Here is a 16,949-nt window from a genome sequence, read left to right as displayed (position 1 = left end):
TTTGATCGCTGGTTTGAATACCCTGCATCGTTTTGTTAGAAATCACAGTCTCGCTCGGCTGCCATCGCAGCCGGGATAGATTAACTGTGAAGTTCGTCTCCAGCTCAACACAGTACCTTAAGACAAACACACCACCTTCTATAGACCTAAAGCTGACCACCCGCCCTCCGGACCACACTGGACCTGGCCACCCGGCTCAGCTGCGTGTCCCGGCAGGACCGTAGGGGGCAGCGTGCTCACAGCCCCTCAGGTCTCAGCCGCCCTGTGGAGGCCCCGCTGCCCGTGAGCTGCTAGGACCCCCGTCACTGTCGGAGCCCTTTCTCTGAGCCACACACACTGTTGGAATCGTTTCATCAGTGCAAGTATAAGCTTCTTCCGAAAGACTCACAAGTCTTACTGTGACACCTGAGCAACATCAGTAATGAAAAAGTCTACTCTGGGACCACATCTAGCAACTTATTCCAAGGGACTCAAACTGTAATTTTTGAAAGGGAATAATATCTCTCTCAATTAAAATTAATTTACAAAGAAAAAAGCTAGCCATGGGATCTGCCTCCCGACTTCCCCCAAAGCTATGCAGTGTCCCTGGAACAAAGCTGGCACCACCCCGGGAGTCCTGGTCTCCTTTCTGACCAGGAGATGCGGAGGCTAGCGCCCACTTTGCTAATCCTCGTGAATGCACCCTTAAACGAGGTCTGGACTGCGGGAACACGGCCAGCATGTCTGCGGAGCCCGCCAGCTGCCCCCCCCCAAGTCCAGCACGGTCTTGGGCCTGACCAGCACCAGGGCCACCACGGAGCAGCCAGTGTTGACCAGACAACCAGAGACACAAACAGGGAGATCTGGAGCAAAAGATGTAAGCATTATTAAACACTAATGAAAACTAAGTACTTGGGAATTCTGATCTCCCTCTGTATTGTAATAACAAGATCACTCACCTTTCTGGGTTGATCTGCAACAGACGTTACTTTATCTTAATCCTTTCTCCTAATTAAGATTCTATAAATTTTGTGGCTCTCCTTCTCCCTCCAAATTCTTTGCTGGGGAATTGTGAAATCCATTCCTTACTTGCACTGCACTTGCTTTCCTCCTTCCATCTTCCTGTCCACGAAGATCTCCTTATCTTTCTACATTTCCGTTGGAGCAAATGTCCATTGGCACAGAATGACAAATACTTTCATTGTAAAATGAAAAATACTCCATTTCTCTTCCTCCCCAGTAAAGGTCGATTTTCAAAGTTCATCTCCCTTCACTCAGTGAGAACTAGCATGTAAACTTGAATATGATAAAATTCTAAAATTCTACCCAAACACCGTCTGACAGATACAACAGCTATGAGGCGAGACTCGTATGAAACAGAGGAAACCGTACCTGAGCAGCAGCCGGGCTAAAGGCCACGGCGGTGACCGTGCTGGTGTGTCCTGCGAGTCTGCGGGAGAAAGTGCTGGAGCTGGTTTCGTACACGTAGGCCTGGAAGACAGAATGCGCAGATGCTGTGCTGCAGATGCGAATAATCTGCAAGGAATCGTGCAAGCGGAAGCACGTTCCCCAGCTGATTAAGCACCAGAGCTGCACCCGGGGCAGCCAGCACACCGCCTAAGCCATGGAAGTGACGTTGTGAAACGTGCTTCTCTCTTTCCCCTTTGAGACAGTCTGGCATCTTCACGAATTTACATCATACTTTCTATTTTCTGCCATGAGCCTCCACAAAACCCTGTGAGCAGTTTTAAATGTATGCTCATGTGTGTGGATTAATTTTAAGTAAACGGTTTTCTATTTCAACCTTCTCTGGAAGTCCCAAACTGAGTGGGAAATCTGTTGTATTGCCCTTGTCCATAAACTTGAGAGAGAAATGCCTATACTTTGCTTCCTACCAATCAGCTTGGAGTTGGAACAATTCAAACATTTAGAATTTTCTCCAAGCAGTTGATGAAATGAAAAGTAAAAACATACATTCCTATCTAACTGTATTGCTATATTAAAAGATATATGTGTGGAGTCACCACTGAATGCTTCATTTTAGGGATAAACTCTGGTTTCCAGGGTGGGAGAACAATTCTAATTATTAAGCAACAAAATGTGCCAACAAGTATTATCTAAACTCCACTGATAATTAAGACAAGTGCCATAATGCAGGAGAAAGACCTCAAATTTGATTCCTTTTCTCCAAAAAAATCAACTTTAATGAACCAATGAGTCCTTCACATTTAGACTTTCCAAGTGATTCTGTCATTGGCTAAACAGTGGAAGGACTGATGCTGAAGCTGAAACTGCAATACTTTGGCCACCTGATGTGAAGAACTGACTCACTGGAAAAGACCCTGATGCTGGGAAAGATTGAAAGCAGGAGGAGAAGGGGTCAACAGAGGATGAGATGGTTGGATGCCATCACCGACTCGATGGACCTGAGTTTGAGCAAGCTCTGGGAATTGGTGATGGGACAGGGAAGCCTGGCGTGCTGCAGTCCATGAGGTTGCAGAGTCAGACACGACTGAACGACTGAACTGAACTGAACCAGTGGTGTCGCGGTAAAGTCTACACATAGGTATTTTACATATTCTGAACTAAAGTGGAGAAGTAAAATATCTGCCTTTTCCTCCTGGCCCAAAGATGCATTTATTTGTAATGAATATGTTTACTTAACTCTAAGATTTCTCATGTAGCTACTGGGGTGAGACCCAAAGACAACTTGAGAATATGCATTTCTAACAGTTCCTGGGGGAGACCCCACTCTGAGAACCACAGGGCTAGAGTAGCCATGACACCTGTACCATGTATCTCTGTCTGCAAAACCCTTCACAGCTCTTACATCAACCACAGCTGGCCAGGGTGTGTGTATGTGAAATGGTTAACATTGTACATGCTACTGAGGAAACCAAGTCATGAAGGGAGCAAGCCACTAGCACAGTCATCAGGTGTCCACACTGAGATTTTTGACTGGTTTTTCTCACAACACTTTCTAAAGGGCTTGGGCCTCCAGAGTCCCTCTAGCCCCACAGATGCTTCAAAACCATCCGTGATGTTTCTTGCCCACATGTGAGGGGTGTTCTCCTTAATTCTGCAGGCTTCTCGGAATCAGAGCTCTCCTCTTGTCTGCTGTTCAGATTGAGTGGATAAGGGAAACGACAATGACCACACCTCTGCTACATCTATTATTTCCAACTATAAGATACTGAGATTAATGATGAAAGCAAACACTCAATGAACCTAACTTGGATATCAAATTCCTCACGCAACCCTCTCTAGAGTCTCACAGAAAAACACAATTACTGCCCCAGCTCTACAGGCAAGGAGACCGGAGTTGGACGTGGGCGCTCTTCCCAGGTCTTGCAGCTGCAGGAGCTGAAACCAGGCTGGACACCATAGCTGCCTCACTCCAGCATCTGAGCTCCTCGCCAGTAAACTGTGCGCGTCTTCTGGAGCCTCCACCTCCTGCTGCATGTTCCGTATCGTGTATCATCTTTGATGTACCATTTGTCACCCTAACTATAGGTTGTGTGCACATGTGTGTGCATGTGTGTGAACATGTGTTTATATCTGTGTGCACATCTGTGCATGTGCTGTGTGTGCACGTGTGTATGTGTGTGCACATGTATCCCCATATGTGTATTTTTGTGTGTATACATGTGTGTACATCTGTGTGCGTCAGTGTGTACACCTGTGTGCGTGTGTGTGTGCGCCTGGGTGCATGTGTGTGGACATTTGTGTGCATGTGTGTACGTCTCTGTGCACATGTGTACACATGGGTTCACGTGTGTGCATGTGTGTGTGCATCTGGGTGCGTGTGTGTGTGTCTGGGTGCAAATGTCTGCATCTGTGTGCACATGTGTGTGGGGGGTGTATGTGTGTGCATGTCTATATATTCTGTGTGCTCATGTGCATGTATGTCTGTATGCACATCTGTGTGCATGTATGTGCATGTGTGTGTACAGTTGAGTGCACGTGTATGGGTGCACCTGTGTGTATGTCTGGGTGCATGTGTGTGTGTGTGTCTGGATGCCCGTGTGTGCATGTGTGTGTCTGTGTCTGTGTGCATGTGTGTGTGCATCGGTGCATTTGTGTGCATGTGTGTGCACGTTTGTGCACATCTGGGTGCATGTGTGTGCATATATGTGTACGCCTGGGTGTGCATGTGTGTGTACATCTGGGTGCATTGTGTGTTCGTGTATGTGCATGTGTGTATGTCTGGGTGTGTGTGTGCATGCCAAACATTTGGTGCTCAATTGTTCAAATGGTACAGCTGCCTTGGAAGCTTCCAACAAAATTAAACCTACACCAGCCTTCTGACCCAGCAATCTCACAGCTCTGTACACACCCAAAAGAAATGAAAACGGATGCCCATAACTGCTCTTAGCAGCCTTCTTCAGAAAAGTTAACCACACCACTGCTTTATGACCTGTCTATAAATATGTCAATAACATTATAATTTTTGGAGGAATATACACCACATCCCCTACATATGAATGAGTTCCATTCCAGGAGTGCATTCATAAGTTCAATTTGCTTGTAAGTCCAACAGTCAGCCAAGGTACCCAAATAACATAATCAGCTATACAGTATTGTACTGTAATAGGTTTATAATACTTTTCACACAAATAATACATAAAAACAAATACAAAAACAGAAAACATTTTTAGTCTTATGGTACCTGAAAAGGTACAGCAGCACCAGCCCCATTGCCGCTGCCTTCACACTTGCTTCTAGACATTCTGGACTTGAAATAAAGATAACGGACTACTGCATTCTATACAGTAAAGTACACACAAGCACAGCCACTTGCAGACGGTGCACGCACACGACTGCACACCTGACATGTGAACCGCTTTGTGTGACTGGGCGGCCAGTGCACAGTCGCATCTCTGAAAGTTCACAACTTGAAGGTTTGCCTGTAAGGCATTCGCTGTATTGCACATGACTACACATATGCTGTGCACGAGCACACACACACACACACACACACACACACACACACACCCTCTAGACTCTAGGCTCTGGGGGAAGGGAGAAGCAGATTTCTGGTCCCCACGGACATCTCCATGATGCAGCTTAAAGGACTGAAAACCACTAGAACCCAACTTCAGTGAGATTGCTGCTTTGAGTAGCAGGTGGGCAAGGGAAACCAGTCACTGTTTGTAAGTTTCTAAGGTTAAGACAGCCAGGTCTTCAGGTGACGCCAAGCAGCTGCCACACTCAGGAAGCAGGAAGAAGCTGGCATCAGAGAGTGACGTGTATTCAACCTGTGATGCATGAACAGCTCAAATCATGGTTGAATTTACAACAGAAGATGCGAGAAGAAGAGTCAGAGGCCAACTAGACAAGTGTCTAAAGAGAAGCAACCAGAGCAAAAGATTTCAAGAGATAAGAAAAGGGAGAGGAAAGGAGGCCTGGGGTAACCGGGCTGATGTTAGGAGTCTCAGTGTGATGTGTGACAGACACAAGTACAAAGGTAAGTTAAGTGCAAGCTTATGGCTTACGTTAGTATTTCTAAGGCCCAGAGAACTCACCTGTGGGCTAATGGAAAACAGGTGAAGAAAGAGACTGAAAGTTATCTGACCTAACAGTGCCTGGAGGTCAAGAGTGGTTGCGCCCAGGCAGCTGCAGCACCAGCCAGCAGAGAAAGAGACAGGCTCTGTGTGCTCCCTGCCCTGACAGACCACGGACAAGGACGAGCACAGACACAGGGCTGGAGGGCTGACGGCAAAGGGCAGCTCTGAGAACTCGCAGGCAGGGCTCGAGGCTTGTGTTCCTGCATTAGTCAGCTTCTCTCACAGAAGCATCTCTTGTCGAAAAGTCCTTCCTGAGACTCCTCATGTTTACCTAAATCCAAATGGGAACTAACACTGGCTTGTGTGGGCCTGGAATCTCAAAATGCACGAAAGACGACACTGCGGTATTCATTGTGAAGCAATTCTACGAGTCATCTGAGAAACAGGCTTCTGTGTTCTACATGAAAAGGGTACTAAACGAAACATATCTTTTAGGACTTTGCCGTGGATAATAATCCACCTGCCAATGCAGGGGACATGGTGCGATCCCTGGTGTGGGAGGATTCCGCATGCCACCGTGTACCACAGCTACCACAGGCTGTGCGCCCAGAGCCTGTGCTCTGCAGTGAGAAGCCACCGCCGTGAGACGCCTGTGCAGCAGAACGAAGGGCAGCCCCCACTCCGCAACCAGAGGAAGCCCGCATGCATCAAAAAATAAACCAACTTAAAAAGAAAAAGAAAGGAAAACAAAGAATGAACAAAGGGAACAAACAGGAAAAAAATAATTTGATAAATAAATGAAACATATCTTTTCACCAGAAGGTTCCTGAGTCAACAAAAACAGCAGTTTGCAGCTCCCAGTATCAGAAATATTTTATTAAATACGTATTTATCACGAGCTGTACTTCCACACAGTGGCAACCGACCAGTCCAGAAGGACAAAGTGTGCTTCATGTAAAGAGTGGAAAAGTAACAAGGAATTCTGAGACTGACTCAGTTTTATTACAATCCAGGGAAAGAACAAAATGTCTTAATTAGAGGTAATAACAGTTATTGATTCATGAAGCAACTTCTCCCCATTAAAGAGATACAAGCGTTAGCTAAAATGTGCTAAGAACATAAAAGAAACTGAGATAAAAGCTGTGTAGAATAAGCCTTACTCTGAAACGAAATCAATCCCTGGGAAGAGGGGTGAGGAAAAATGAAGCAACATTTTTCAGGCAAAAAGATGAGGATGTGGCAGAAACCACAGGGGTGCTGGAATAATACTGCTCAAAAATGTTTTCACAAAAAGCGTAAGGGACTGAATGTACTCCTGAAGAAGATCAGCACTTTACAAACAGGACGAGACCAGCTCATTACAGCTGTTTTGTAACTGTTGAACCGTATCCGTGAAGATGAAGTATCTTTCATTTTTTCATCTCACAGGATTCTAACATGTGTCCTTCATTTTGCCTTTCCCCGAATTAACCCCACAGAAGAAAAAAAGAACTGCAAACAGAAGTGAACTCTGTATTTCTGAAGCTTCATAATAATTATATGGTCCATGGGGGAATCAACTGTCAAACTATGGACACTTACTTTGCTTTTTCAAATATTTCCAAAAATGATATTTCTCAGAACTGTGCACATTTTTTCAGATCACTGAATTTTTATTAAAAAAAAACTCTTTTCTCAGAAGACCAAAATAGTCAAGGTTTAATACAGAACCCTATTTAAAATCTCACTGAGGCAGAAATGCAGCCTGCGTCCAGAAAGAAGTGGAGAGTCCACTAGAAAATGCTGGTGATGACGCTCTGGGCTCTCGCATCAGGCCCGAGGCAGGCACACAGCCTCCTTCTTCTCTCATGGATCCCACCAAGCCCGGACAACAAGAACTGTCACAGACAAGGTGACAAGCTCCTCTCAAGAGGCAGAGCACGCGGACCACTGGACGGCCCTGACCGCAGGTCTAACCGTCGGTGTCGCCCACCCGAGGGAGAAGCAGCCCCACTGGTCTGGAAGCAAATCCTGATCAACCTGGTTTCCAATAGCTGCTTGGTCTTTCTCAGCATCTGTGGACCTGTGATCAAATATGCAACTGATTATCTGCAAGTGTCCATTAGTTCATGCCTTCGTTTTGATTTCTCTGAAAAGGTTATCCTACAATGAAACACCGGGACCATGGTTTTGGTGTGATCCCGAGGAAGTGATCACGGTACAGTCACAGCTTCCTGCACAGTAAGATTCAAGCGGCATTTCTGAAACACAACCACGCCCACATACTACCTCCTCTTCCCTAGGGCAGGCACCACCGTGCGCTAAGACAGATGGAGACACCACGGATCAGAGAACCGGCGATTCCCTTCGGTGCAGAGAAGAACAGCACAGAGACGCAGGCTCCCCTAAGCCGAGCGCCCCCTTCAGTGCCCGGCCCTCGAGGAGGTCATAAAGGGGCTCCTGCAAAGGTGAAGTCAAGCTCGTCCACGTCAAGGACTGCTCCCAATGCCCGTGTGTGGCCTTGCATTTGGAAGTTTTTCAAATATGTGCAAAAGTACGGAGAATTATACAAGGCGCTACCCACATACACGGCCCAAACACAACGTCATCAGGGCTTGCTATACTTGCTCCAAGTATTGCATCCTTTTTTCTTTTTCTTTCTAGTTTTTGGGGTTAAAAGGCATGTCGTATTTTGAAGCAAACTGCAAAAATGAGTCCTGTGTATTTTGTAAGCATTTAAAAACATGGGCATTTTATACCTAACTGTACTGCCATTTTTACATCTAAAAGAATAATAATTCGCTGATATTTACTACCCAGCAAATATCAATACCTTCCCCAAGCATTCTCAAATGTCTTAACAATTATGTGGGGTCAATAGGGATCCAGTCGAGATCTGTACATTGCTCTTATGTCTCCCTACTTTGGAGCAATCCTTCCCCTGCCTGCCTCTTTTTCATGCCATATTCTTGTTGAAGGAACTGGACCAGTGTCCTGAAGGATGCTCCGTATCAGGATCTGTCTGTCTGCTTCTTTGTGCGCCCTTTCAGTTTGCTCCATGATCCTGTGTATTTTCTCTTAAGCCACCAGTTACCTACAAAGAGTCGGTCAGCTTCGGGCTCCCCTGTTATCACAGGACTGCCTCCTGGTGAAGAGTAGTGAGGTAGATTCCTTAAGATGGCATTAGTGACACAGACCAACATCTCAACGGTTCCACACTCAGTGACGTTAATGGTGGCCCCTGGGAGAATGTCCCGTGAACCTTGTTTTTAACCGTACTCATGACATTTAGCGTAAGTTCACCTTCCTAACAAGGCTCATGCACGCAGTGCGGTACTGGTGACCTCAGGCGCCGTGTTTACAGCAGAGTCCAGTCTTGCCTGTCCTGCGTAACCAACCCCTGTGCCCCCTGCCCAGAATCTCCCATTCCCCCACCCGAGCTCCTGGCCCCGCTTTCCACTGTCTGCCTCCATGAGTCTGCTTTAGGTTCCTCATGTGAGTAGGATCACACAGTGTCTGTCCTTCTATGGCTAGCCTGTCATACCTTGTGTGTGATTGCTATTTAATAAATACCATTACGATGTGGCAGCCTCAGAGCACTGGCCCATAGTCAAGATTCTGTCCTAACAGGCATTAACTGTCTCCCCAAGAATGAGTGCAGAATCTTCGCCTGAAGACCAACACATTGCCACGGCAGCACATACGTGTCTGTCTTCAGCACCACAAGCCACGAATCGGCCGCAAGGGCTGAAAGCAATTCCACACGGGTAGCAGCGGCTTGGATGGCCTTCAAAACGGCGCTCACACCTACGAGGAAGCGAAAGCACCAAGAAAACAAAGGATTTCTCAATTTCCGACACAAATTAGGGGGAAGGTACTGACTTGTCTTCACAAAAATGAGCAAAATAACAGTGAAACAACATGTTTATTATGAGGATGTTTAATAATACGGGAGTGTTATCAATAATAAATGGCGAGGCAGGTGATTCTGGAGACCCATTAAAAATAACAAACGTGCTTTTAACATCGTAAATGCACAAAAACAACAAAACTAACATTAAATAAACTTTTTATATGTGAGAAGTATACAAAAGTCACACAGGATAGAAACAGAGGGTTTATACTTGTTTAGTGAACGAAGAAGAAAACAGAGGCAATCTGCTACTATCGTCCTTATGAATATATATATGTCACACACACAGACAAATGTAAGTAGTTATTCTATTTTGTTAGATACATTCTATACTCAGTGTCTGTCTGCCATAACTATCAGAACATTTTAAGGAATAGAATTATGTGTGTGTGTATAAATATATATGTGTGTGTGTGTGTGTGTGTCACTGTGTGTATATGCATTTGTGTGTATATACACACACAGCTCACTGTCACATGTATGCACCCCGTGTGTATTTATATATATACACGTATTTTGTATGCATATATATCTACACACATCTCACTGTGATGTGTATGTATCACTGTGTGTGTATATTTGTATACACACATATACATCTTACTGTTAGATGTATGTAACCCTGTGTGTATATTTATGTTTATATACACACACACACACACATAGTTTATATACATATATACACACATCTAACTATGTGTGTCTATATATTTACGTACAAACATATGTACACCTCACTGTTACACGTACATATCACTGCGTGTGTACATGCTTATATACGTACATATACATCTCACTGTTACATGTATGTACCCGTGTGTGTGTCTGTGTATATATATAAATACTTTGTGTACATACACACACACACACATCTCCCTGTAATATGTAGTATCACTGTGTATATATATATGTTTATATACAAATATGTGTATATCTCACTGTTACATGTGCATCTTACAGTGTACATGCTTGCACACATACAGATACGTCTCACTTACACACATGCACACTCCACTCTAACAGTGATCAATTAACTTCCTGTTCATTTCCAGCCATCAGAGGCCACATGTCACATGTAGCAGAGGAAAGACCAGTATCTGCTTTTTTTATCATTCCAAACTGTGTGACCCTTTCTGTGTATAAATCAGACTCTTCTTAGTCAGTGTGAATAGATTCACCACAACCTTGTCATACTTGGAAAAACAAGCTCAAGTGGAGTTTACCATGAGCTTTAATTAAAATACACTCTACGTGGTCTGCCCAGCCTCACCCCCAACTGCAACCCGAAAAGCAGAGGGAGCCGCACCTCAGGGTCCTCAGGTCCCAGAGCTTTACCCCATCACCAGTGGCTGCGGTTGCAAAGAGATTATAAGCCTGGGATTGCTGGGTTGCAAATGATGACCCCTGTAATTATAAGGGAAAATCAAGGCATATTTTTTACAGGTTTAATTAATAAACATTTCCCTAATCATATCTAACAACACTGAATCTAAAGAAAGAAATTAACAAATAGCTTTTTTATTTATAAGAATTTTAGAATTGGACTCCAAAAACTTCCTTCCTGTGAATAATCGCTAGTGGAACACTCGGACCTTAAGAACTACCAATATATGTTTTCTCTATAAATAATGCCATGGAAAGTTACAGAACTACAAATGGCAAAAGGTCAAAAGATGATAACAACACACCAAATCTTTTAAAGTGTAGGTCACAAGACATATTCAATAAATTATCTGGAAGATGGTCTCAGTAAGGCATTTGAAGCTTGAGGTCAGTTATTAGTTTCCTGATCAAACCCTGAGACCCCCTGAGCAGGTGCCTGTGACACTGACTTGGGTGAAATGAGTCCAGCAGACGCTGGCCCTTCCGAGGACCTGCATCTGGTCTGGTCACTGGGCCCTCACCCTCTCCAAGCTGCTGTCAGAGGAAGTGTTGCCATGATTTTCAGTGTGTAGTGGACTGAAACTGAACTCCATCTACAGAGCCATCTGGCCCCAAACATTACTTAAACATAACGTGCTTTATAATAATTTCCATCTTCCTACTATGTCAAGAATATCCAAACGTTAATGTTAAGACAAATCTAATAAAGTGTCCACAAGGATTTATGCTTAGGATACCTACAACTGATTCTTCATTTACAAACAGGAAACAAAGGCTTATATAAATTCAATGACTAGAAAAACAAACGAACATGCATTGAGTCTTAACTCTGCACCCACAGCATTCTGAACACTTCCCATTCCCTCCTCTTCGCAAACCTGTGAAGGGTCACCTATTTCGCTCCCTTTTTCATATGAGAAACCTGACACACAGAGGGGCCCACCCACTGCCACCCAGCTACTAAGATCAGCACAGCACGCTGCTGCTGCTGCTAAGGCGCTTCAGTCGTGTCTGACTCTGTGCAACCCCATAGATGGCAGCCCACCAGGCTCCCCCCGTCCCTGGGATTCTCCAGGGAAGACACTGGAGTGGGTTGCCATTTCCTTCTCCAATGCATGAAAGTGAAAAGTGAAAGGGAAGTCGCTCAGTGGTGTCCGACTCTTCGCCGACCCCAAAGACTGCAGCCTACAGGCTCCTCCGTCCATGGGATTTTCCAGGCAAGAGTACTGGAGTGGGGGGCCATCGCCTTCTCCACAACACAGCATAGTGATCCACAAACTGGAACTGGGTTAAGACAGCTTGATAACTCATAAGAGAGAAACAACAGACATCCAGCAAACACTTAGAGGTCACCTACTGAATGCTGGGTGCTCTGCAACACCCTGAATGTAAAAAGAACAAAACACAGACCTAGTTTAACAGAGAGATGAGTGTACAGTTATAAGAGCTTACAACATTGCTAGTTTCTTGAAACTGAACAGTAAAAAATGGGAAAAAAATGGAAATAATATACAGAGGTCAAATCTTTCAAGGGGAAAAAAAGAATTTGGAAAAATATCTGATCAATCCAGTAGAGACTGAAGGAAAACAATGAAGCTAAGAATTCATGATAAATAGAAAGTGAAGTGTTCTTTTTAAAGATTGAAGAGAAAAACAAAATAAGATCAACTGATGAGTCATCATCATAATTTCCAACAGAGTGAGCTCAACAAATAAAAGAAAGCTTCCTAGTTGGATTTCAATAAAACACTTAAAATATATTAATTGTAATGGTTGAAAGTAAAAGGTGGGGGAAAATAGCATATGCTAAGTAAAAGGAGGAAAGATTGATTGTATAAATATTAAGAAAAAATAAAAGTAAGGCAAAGCACACCTTACTAGACTAGAGATCTCTTCAAGAAAATTAGAGATACCAAGGGAACATTTCATGCAAAGATGGGCTCAATAAAGGACAGAAATGGTAAGGACCTAACAGAAGCAGAAGATATTAAGAAGAGGCGGCAAGAATACACAGAAGATCTATGCAAAAAAGATCTTCACGACCCAGATAATCACGATGGTGTGATCGCTTACCTAGAACCAGACATCCTGGAATGTGAAGTCAAGTGGGCCTTAGGAAGCATCACTATGAACAAAGCTAGTGGAGGTGATGGAAATCAAGTCCTAAAAGATGATGCTGAAAATAAAAGTTCTGCACTCAATATGCCACCATATTTGGAAAACTCAGCAGTGGCCACAGGACAGGAAAAGCTCAGTTTTCATTCCAATCCCAAAAAAAGGCAATGCCAAAGAATGCTCAAACTACTGCACGATTGCAGTCATCTCACATGCTAGCAAAGTAATGCTCAAAATTCTCCAAGCCAGTCTTCAACAGTATGTGAACCATGAAATTCCAGATATTCAAGCTGGATTTAAAAAAGGCAGAGGAACCAGAGATCAAATTGCCAACATCTACTGGATCATCGAAAAAGCAAGAGAGTTCAAGAAAAACACTTACTTCTGCTTTATTGACTATACTAAAGTCTTTGACTATGTGGATCACAACAAACTGTGGAAAATTTTTAGAGAGATGGGAATACCATACCACCTAACATGCCTCCTAAGAAATCTGTATGCAGGTCAAGAAGCAACAGTTAGAACTGGACATGGAACCACAGACTGGTTCCAAATCAGGAAAGGAGTACGTCAAGGCTGTATTTTATCACCCTGCTTATTTAACGTATATGCAGAGTACATTATGAGAAATGTTGGCCTGGATGAAGCACAAGCTGGAATCAAGATAGCTGGGAGAAATATCAATAACCTCAGATATGCATTTGACACCACACTCATGGCAGAAAGTGAAGAACTAAAGAGCTTCTTGATGAAACTGAAAGAAGAGAGTGAAAAAGTTGGCTTAAAACTCAACATTCAGAAAACTAAGATCATGGGAAAACAATGGAAATAGTGACAGACTTTATTTTGGGGGGCTCCAAAATCACTGCAGATGGTAACTGTAGCCATGAAATTAAAAGACACTGCCTCCTTGGAAGAAAAGTTATGACCAACCTAGACAGCATATTAAAAAGCAGAGACATTACTTTGCCATCAAAAGTCCATCTAGTCAAAACTATGGTTTTTCCAGTAGTCATGCATGGATGTGTGAGTTGGACCATAAAGAAAGCTGAGCACCAAAGAATTGATGCTTTTGAACTGTGGTGTTGGAGAAGACTCTTGAGGGTCCCTTGGACTGCAAGGAGATCCAACCAGTCCATCTTAAAGGAAATCAGTCCTGAATATTCATTGGAAGGATTAATGCTGAAGCTGAACCTCCAATACTTTGGCCACCTGATGTGAAAAACTGACTCATTGGAAAAGACCCTGATGCTGGGAAAGATTGAAGGCAGGAGAAGGGGAAGACAGCAAATGAGATGGTTAGATGGCATCACCAACTTGACGGACATGAGTTTGAGTAAGCTTGGAGAGTTGGTGATGGACAGGAAGCCTGGTGTGCTGCAGCCCATGGGGTCGCACAGAGTTGGACACGACTGAGTGACTGAACTGAACTGAACTGAAAGTACGCCTAACTAGTAATTGTTTTTGAAAGTGATAAAAACAACTATATCTGAAAATATAAGCTATTGTTGCTCAGTCACCCAGTCGTGTCCGACTCTTTGCGACCCCATGGACTGCAGCACGCCAGGCCTCCCTGTCCCTCACTATCTCCCGAGGTTTGCCCAAGTTCATGTTCATTCTTTACCAGTATCAGGGACTTTTCCAATGAGTTGGCTCCTTGCATCAGATGACCAAAATACTGGAGCTTCAGCTTCAGCATCAGTCCTTCTGTGAATATTCAGGGTTGATCTCCCTTAAGATTGACTGATTTGATCTTGCAGTACAAGGGACTTTTGGGAGTATTCTCCAGCATCACAGTTCAAAGGCATCAGTTCTTAGGTGTTCTGCCAAATTTACAGTCCAAGTCTCACAACCACTATCAGCAGAGTAGTGTCTCTCTTTTCAAGAGCTCTCTAGGTTTGTCATCGCTTTCCTGCCAAGAAGCAATTGTCTTTTGATTTCATGGCTGCAGTCAACATCTGCAGTGATTTTGGAGCCCAAGAAGAGGGAATATGTCACTACTTCCACCTTTTCTCCTTCTATTTGCCATGCAGTCATGGGGCCAAATGCCATGATCTTAGTTTTTTTAATATTAATCTTAAGCTGCCTCTTTCACTCTTATCCTTCACCCTCATTACACGGCTGTTTATTCCTCTTCGCTTTCTGCCATTAGAGTGGTGTCATCTGCATATCTGAGGTTGTTGATGTTTCTCCCGCCTATCTTGATTCCAGTTTGTAACTCATACAACCCGGCATTTCTCGTGATGTGCTCAGCATATAGGTTAAACAAACATGGTGACACCACCCTTATGGCAGAAAGCAAAGAGGAACTAAAGAGCCTCTTGATGAAGGTGAAAGAGGAGAGTGAAAAAGTTGGCTTAAAACCAAACATTCAAAAAACCAAGATCATGGCATCTTGTCCCATCACTTCATGGCAAATAAATGGGGAAACAATGACAGACTTTATTTTCTTGGGCTCCAAACCACTGCGGATTGTGACTGCAGTCATGAAATTAAAAGACACTTGCTCCTTGGAACAAAAGCTATGATGAACCTAAACAGAATATTAAAAAGCAGAGACATAACTTTACTAACAAAGGTCTGTATAGTCAAAACTATGGTTTTTCCAGTAGTCATGTATGGATGTGACAGTTGGACTCTAAAGAAAGCTGAGCGCCGAAGAACTAATGCTTTTGAACTGTGGAGAAGACTCTTGAGAGTCTCTTGGGCTGTAAGATGGTCAAACCAGTCAATCCTAAAGGAAATCAACCTTGAATATTCATTGGAAGGACTGATGCTGAAGCTGAAACTCCAATACTTTGACCACCTGAGGCGAAGAACTGACTCATTGGAAAAGACCCTGATGCTGGGAAAGATTGAAGGCAGGAGGAGAAGGGGACGGCAGAGGATGAGATGGTTGGATGGCATCACCAACTCAATGGACGTGAGTTTGATAAAGTTCCGGGAGATGGTGAAAGACAGGGAAGCCTGGCGTGCTGCAGTTCATGGGGTCACAAATAGTTTTCACAACTGAGCGGCCAAACAACAAATTAGTTTATGTATGCGGAAAACTGAAAGCTCATATGTAAATAAAGACTAGGTTGAAAAAAATCAGAAAATATTTACTGCTAAATCAAAAGGCCACTTGCTAAACTGGCCAATTACAACCACAGTGGCATTCAGAGGGAAATTTATAGGCTTAAACACATGTAAGAAGTGCATGAAATGGGTAAGGTTCACGCGCATGGTGCAGTGAAGCTGAGGTGCCGGGGACACACAGCGCTCAGCGCCACTGCAGGAAGGAGCACGCGCGCTTCAGACGGTGCTGTGCTCTGAACGCACACTGGGGGAGGGCCACAGGGAACTCGCAGTGGCCAGCGAACGGAAACGCTTCCTGTAGCAAAAATCACTGCATTTCTTTAAAAAAGAGAAAAAAGTAAGACCTGGAGCTAATAAAATATCTATTTTAAAGCAAATTATATCAGTTTGAGTGACTATTATTTCTGAACAGTATGAAAAGGCAAAATGATAGGATACTGAAAGAGAAACTCCCCAGGTCAGTAGGTGCCCAATATGCTACTGGAGATCAGTGGAGAAATAACTCCAGAAAGAATGAAGGGAGGGAGCCAAAGCAAAAACAATACCCAGCTGTGGATGTGACTGGTGATAGAAGCAAGGTCCGATGCTGTAAAGAGCAATATTGCATAGGAACCTGGAATGTCAGGTCCATGAATCAAGGCAAATTGCAAGTGATCAAACAAGAGATGGCAAGAGTGAACGTCAACATTCTAGGAATCAGCGAACTGAAATGGACTGGAAAGGGTGAATTTAACTCAGATGACCATTATATCTACTACTGCGGGCAGGAATCCCTCAGAAGAAATGGAGTGGCCATCATGGTCAACAAAAGAGTCCGAAATGCAGTACTTGGATGCAATCTCAAAAATGACAGAATTATCTCTGTTCGTTTCCAAGGCAAACCATTCAATATCGCAGTAATCCAAGCCTATGCCCCAACCAGTAATGCTGAAGAAGCTGAAGTTGAACGGTTCTATGAAGACCTACAAGACCTTTTAGAACTAACACCCAAAAAA

General features: G+C 43.8%; 1 protein-coding gene across 1 annotated transcript in view; it reads right to left on the bottom strand.

The window, feature by feature from the left end:
* The window catches only part of WDR27 (WD repeat domain 27), a 98,478-nt gene that overhangs the window by 27,462 nt on the left and 54,067 nt on the right, over nt 1-16,949 (bottom strand). The window contains exons 22-24 of the mRNA XM_010848520.1: nt 10,685-10,782; nt 9,170-9,272; nt 1,372-1,470 (exon numbers count right to left, since the gene is read on the bottom strand). Coding sequence (XP_010846822.1) covers nt 1,372-1,470; nt 9,170-9,272; nt 10,685-10,782 — 300 coding nt within the window. The remainder of the gene's footprint in view (nt 1-1,371; nt 1,471-9,169; nt 9,273-10,684; nt 10,783-16,949) is intronic.

The sequence above is a fragment of the Bison bison genome, unplaced genomic scaffold (genome assembly GCF_000754665.1).
Source record: "Bison bison bison isolate TAMUID 2011002044 unplaced genomic scaffold, Bison_UMD1.0 scf7180017864269, whole genome shotgun sequence".
Classification (NCBI taxonomy): domain Eukaryota; kingdom Metazoa; phylum Chordata; class Mammalia; order Artiodactyla; family Bovidae; genus Bison; species Bison bison.
The sequence above is the reverse complement of the archived record's forward strand: the minus strand, read 5'-3'. Positions and strand labels throughout refer to the sequence as shown.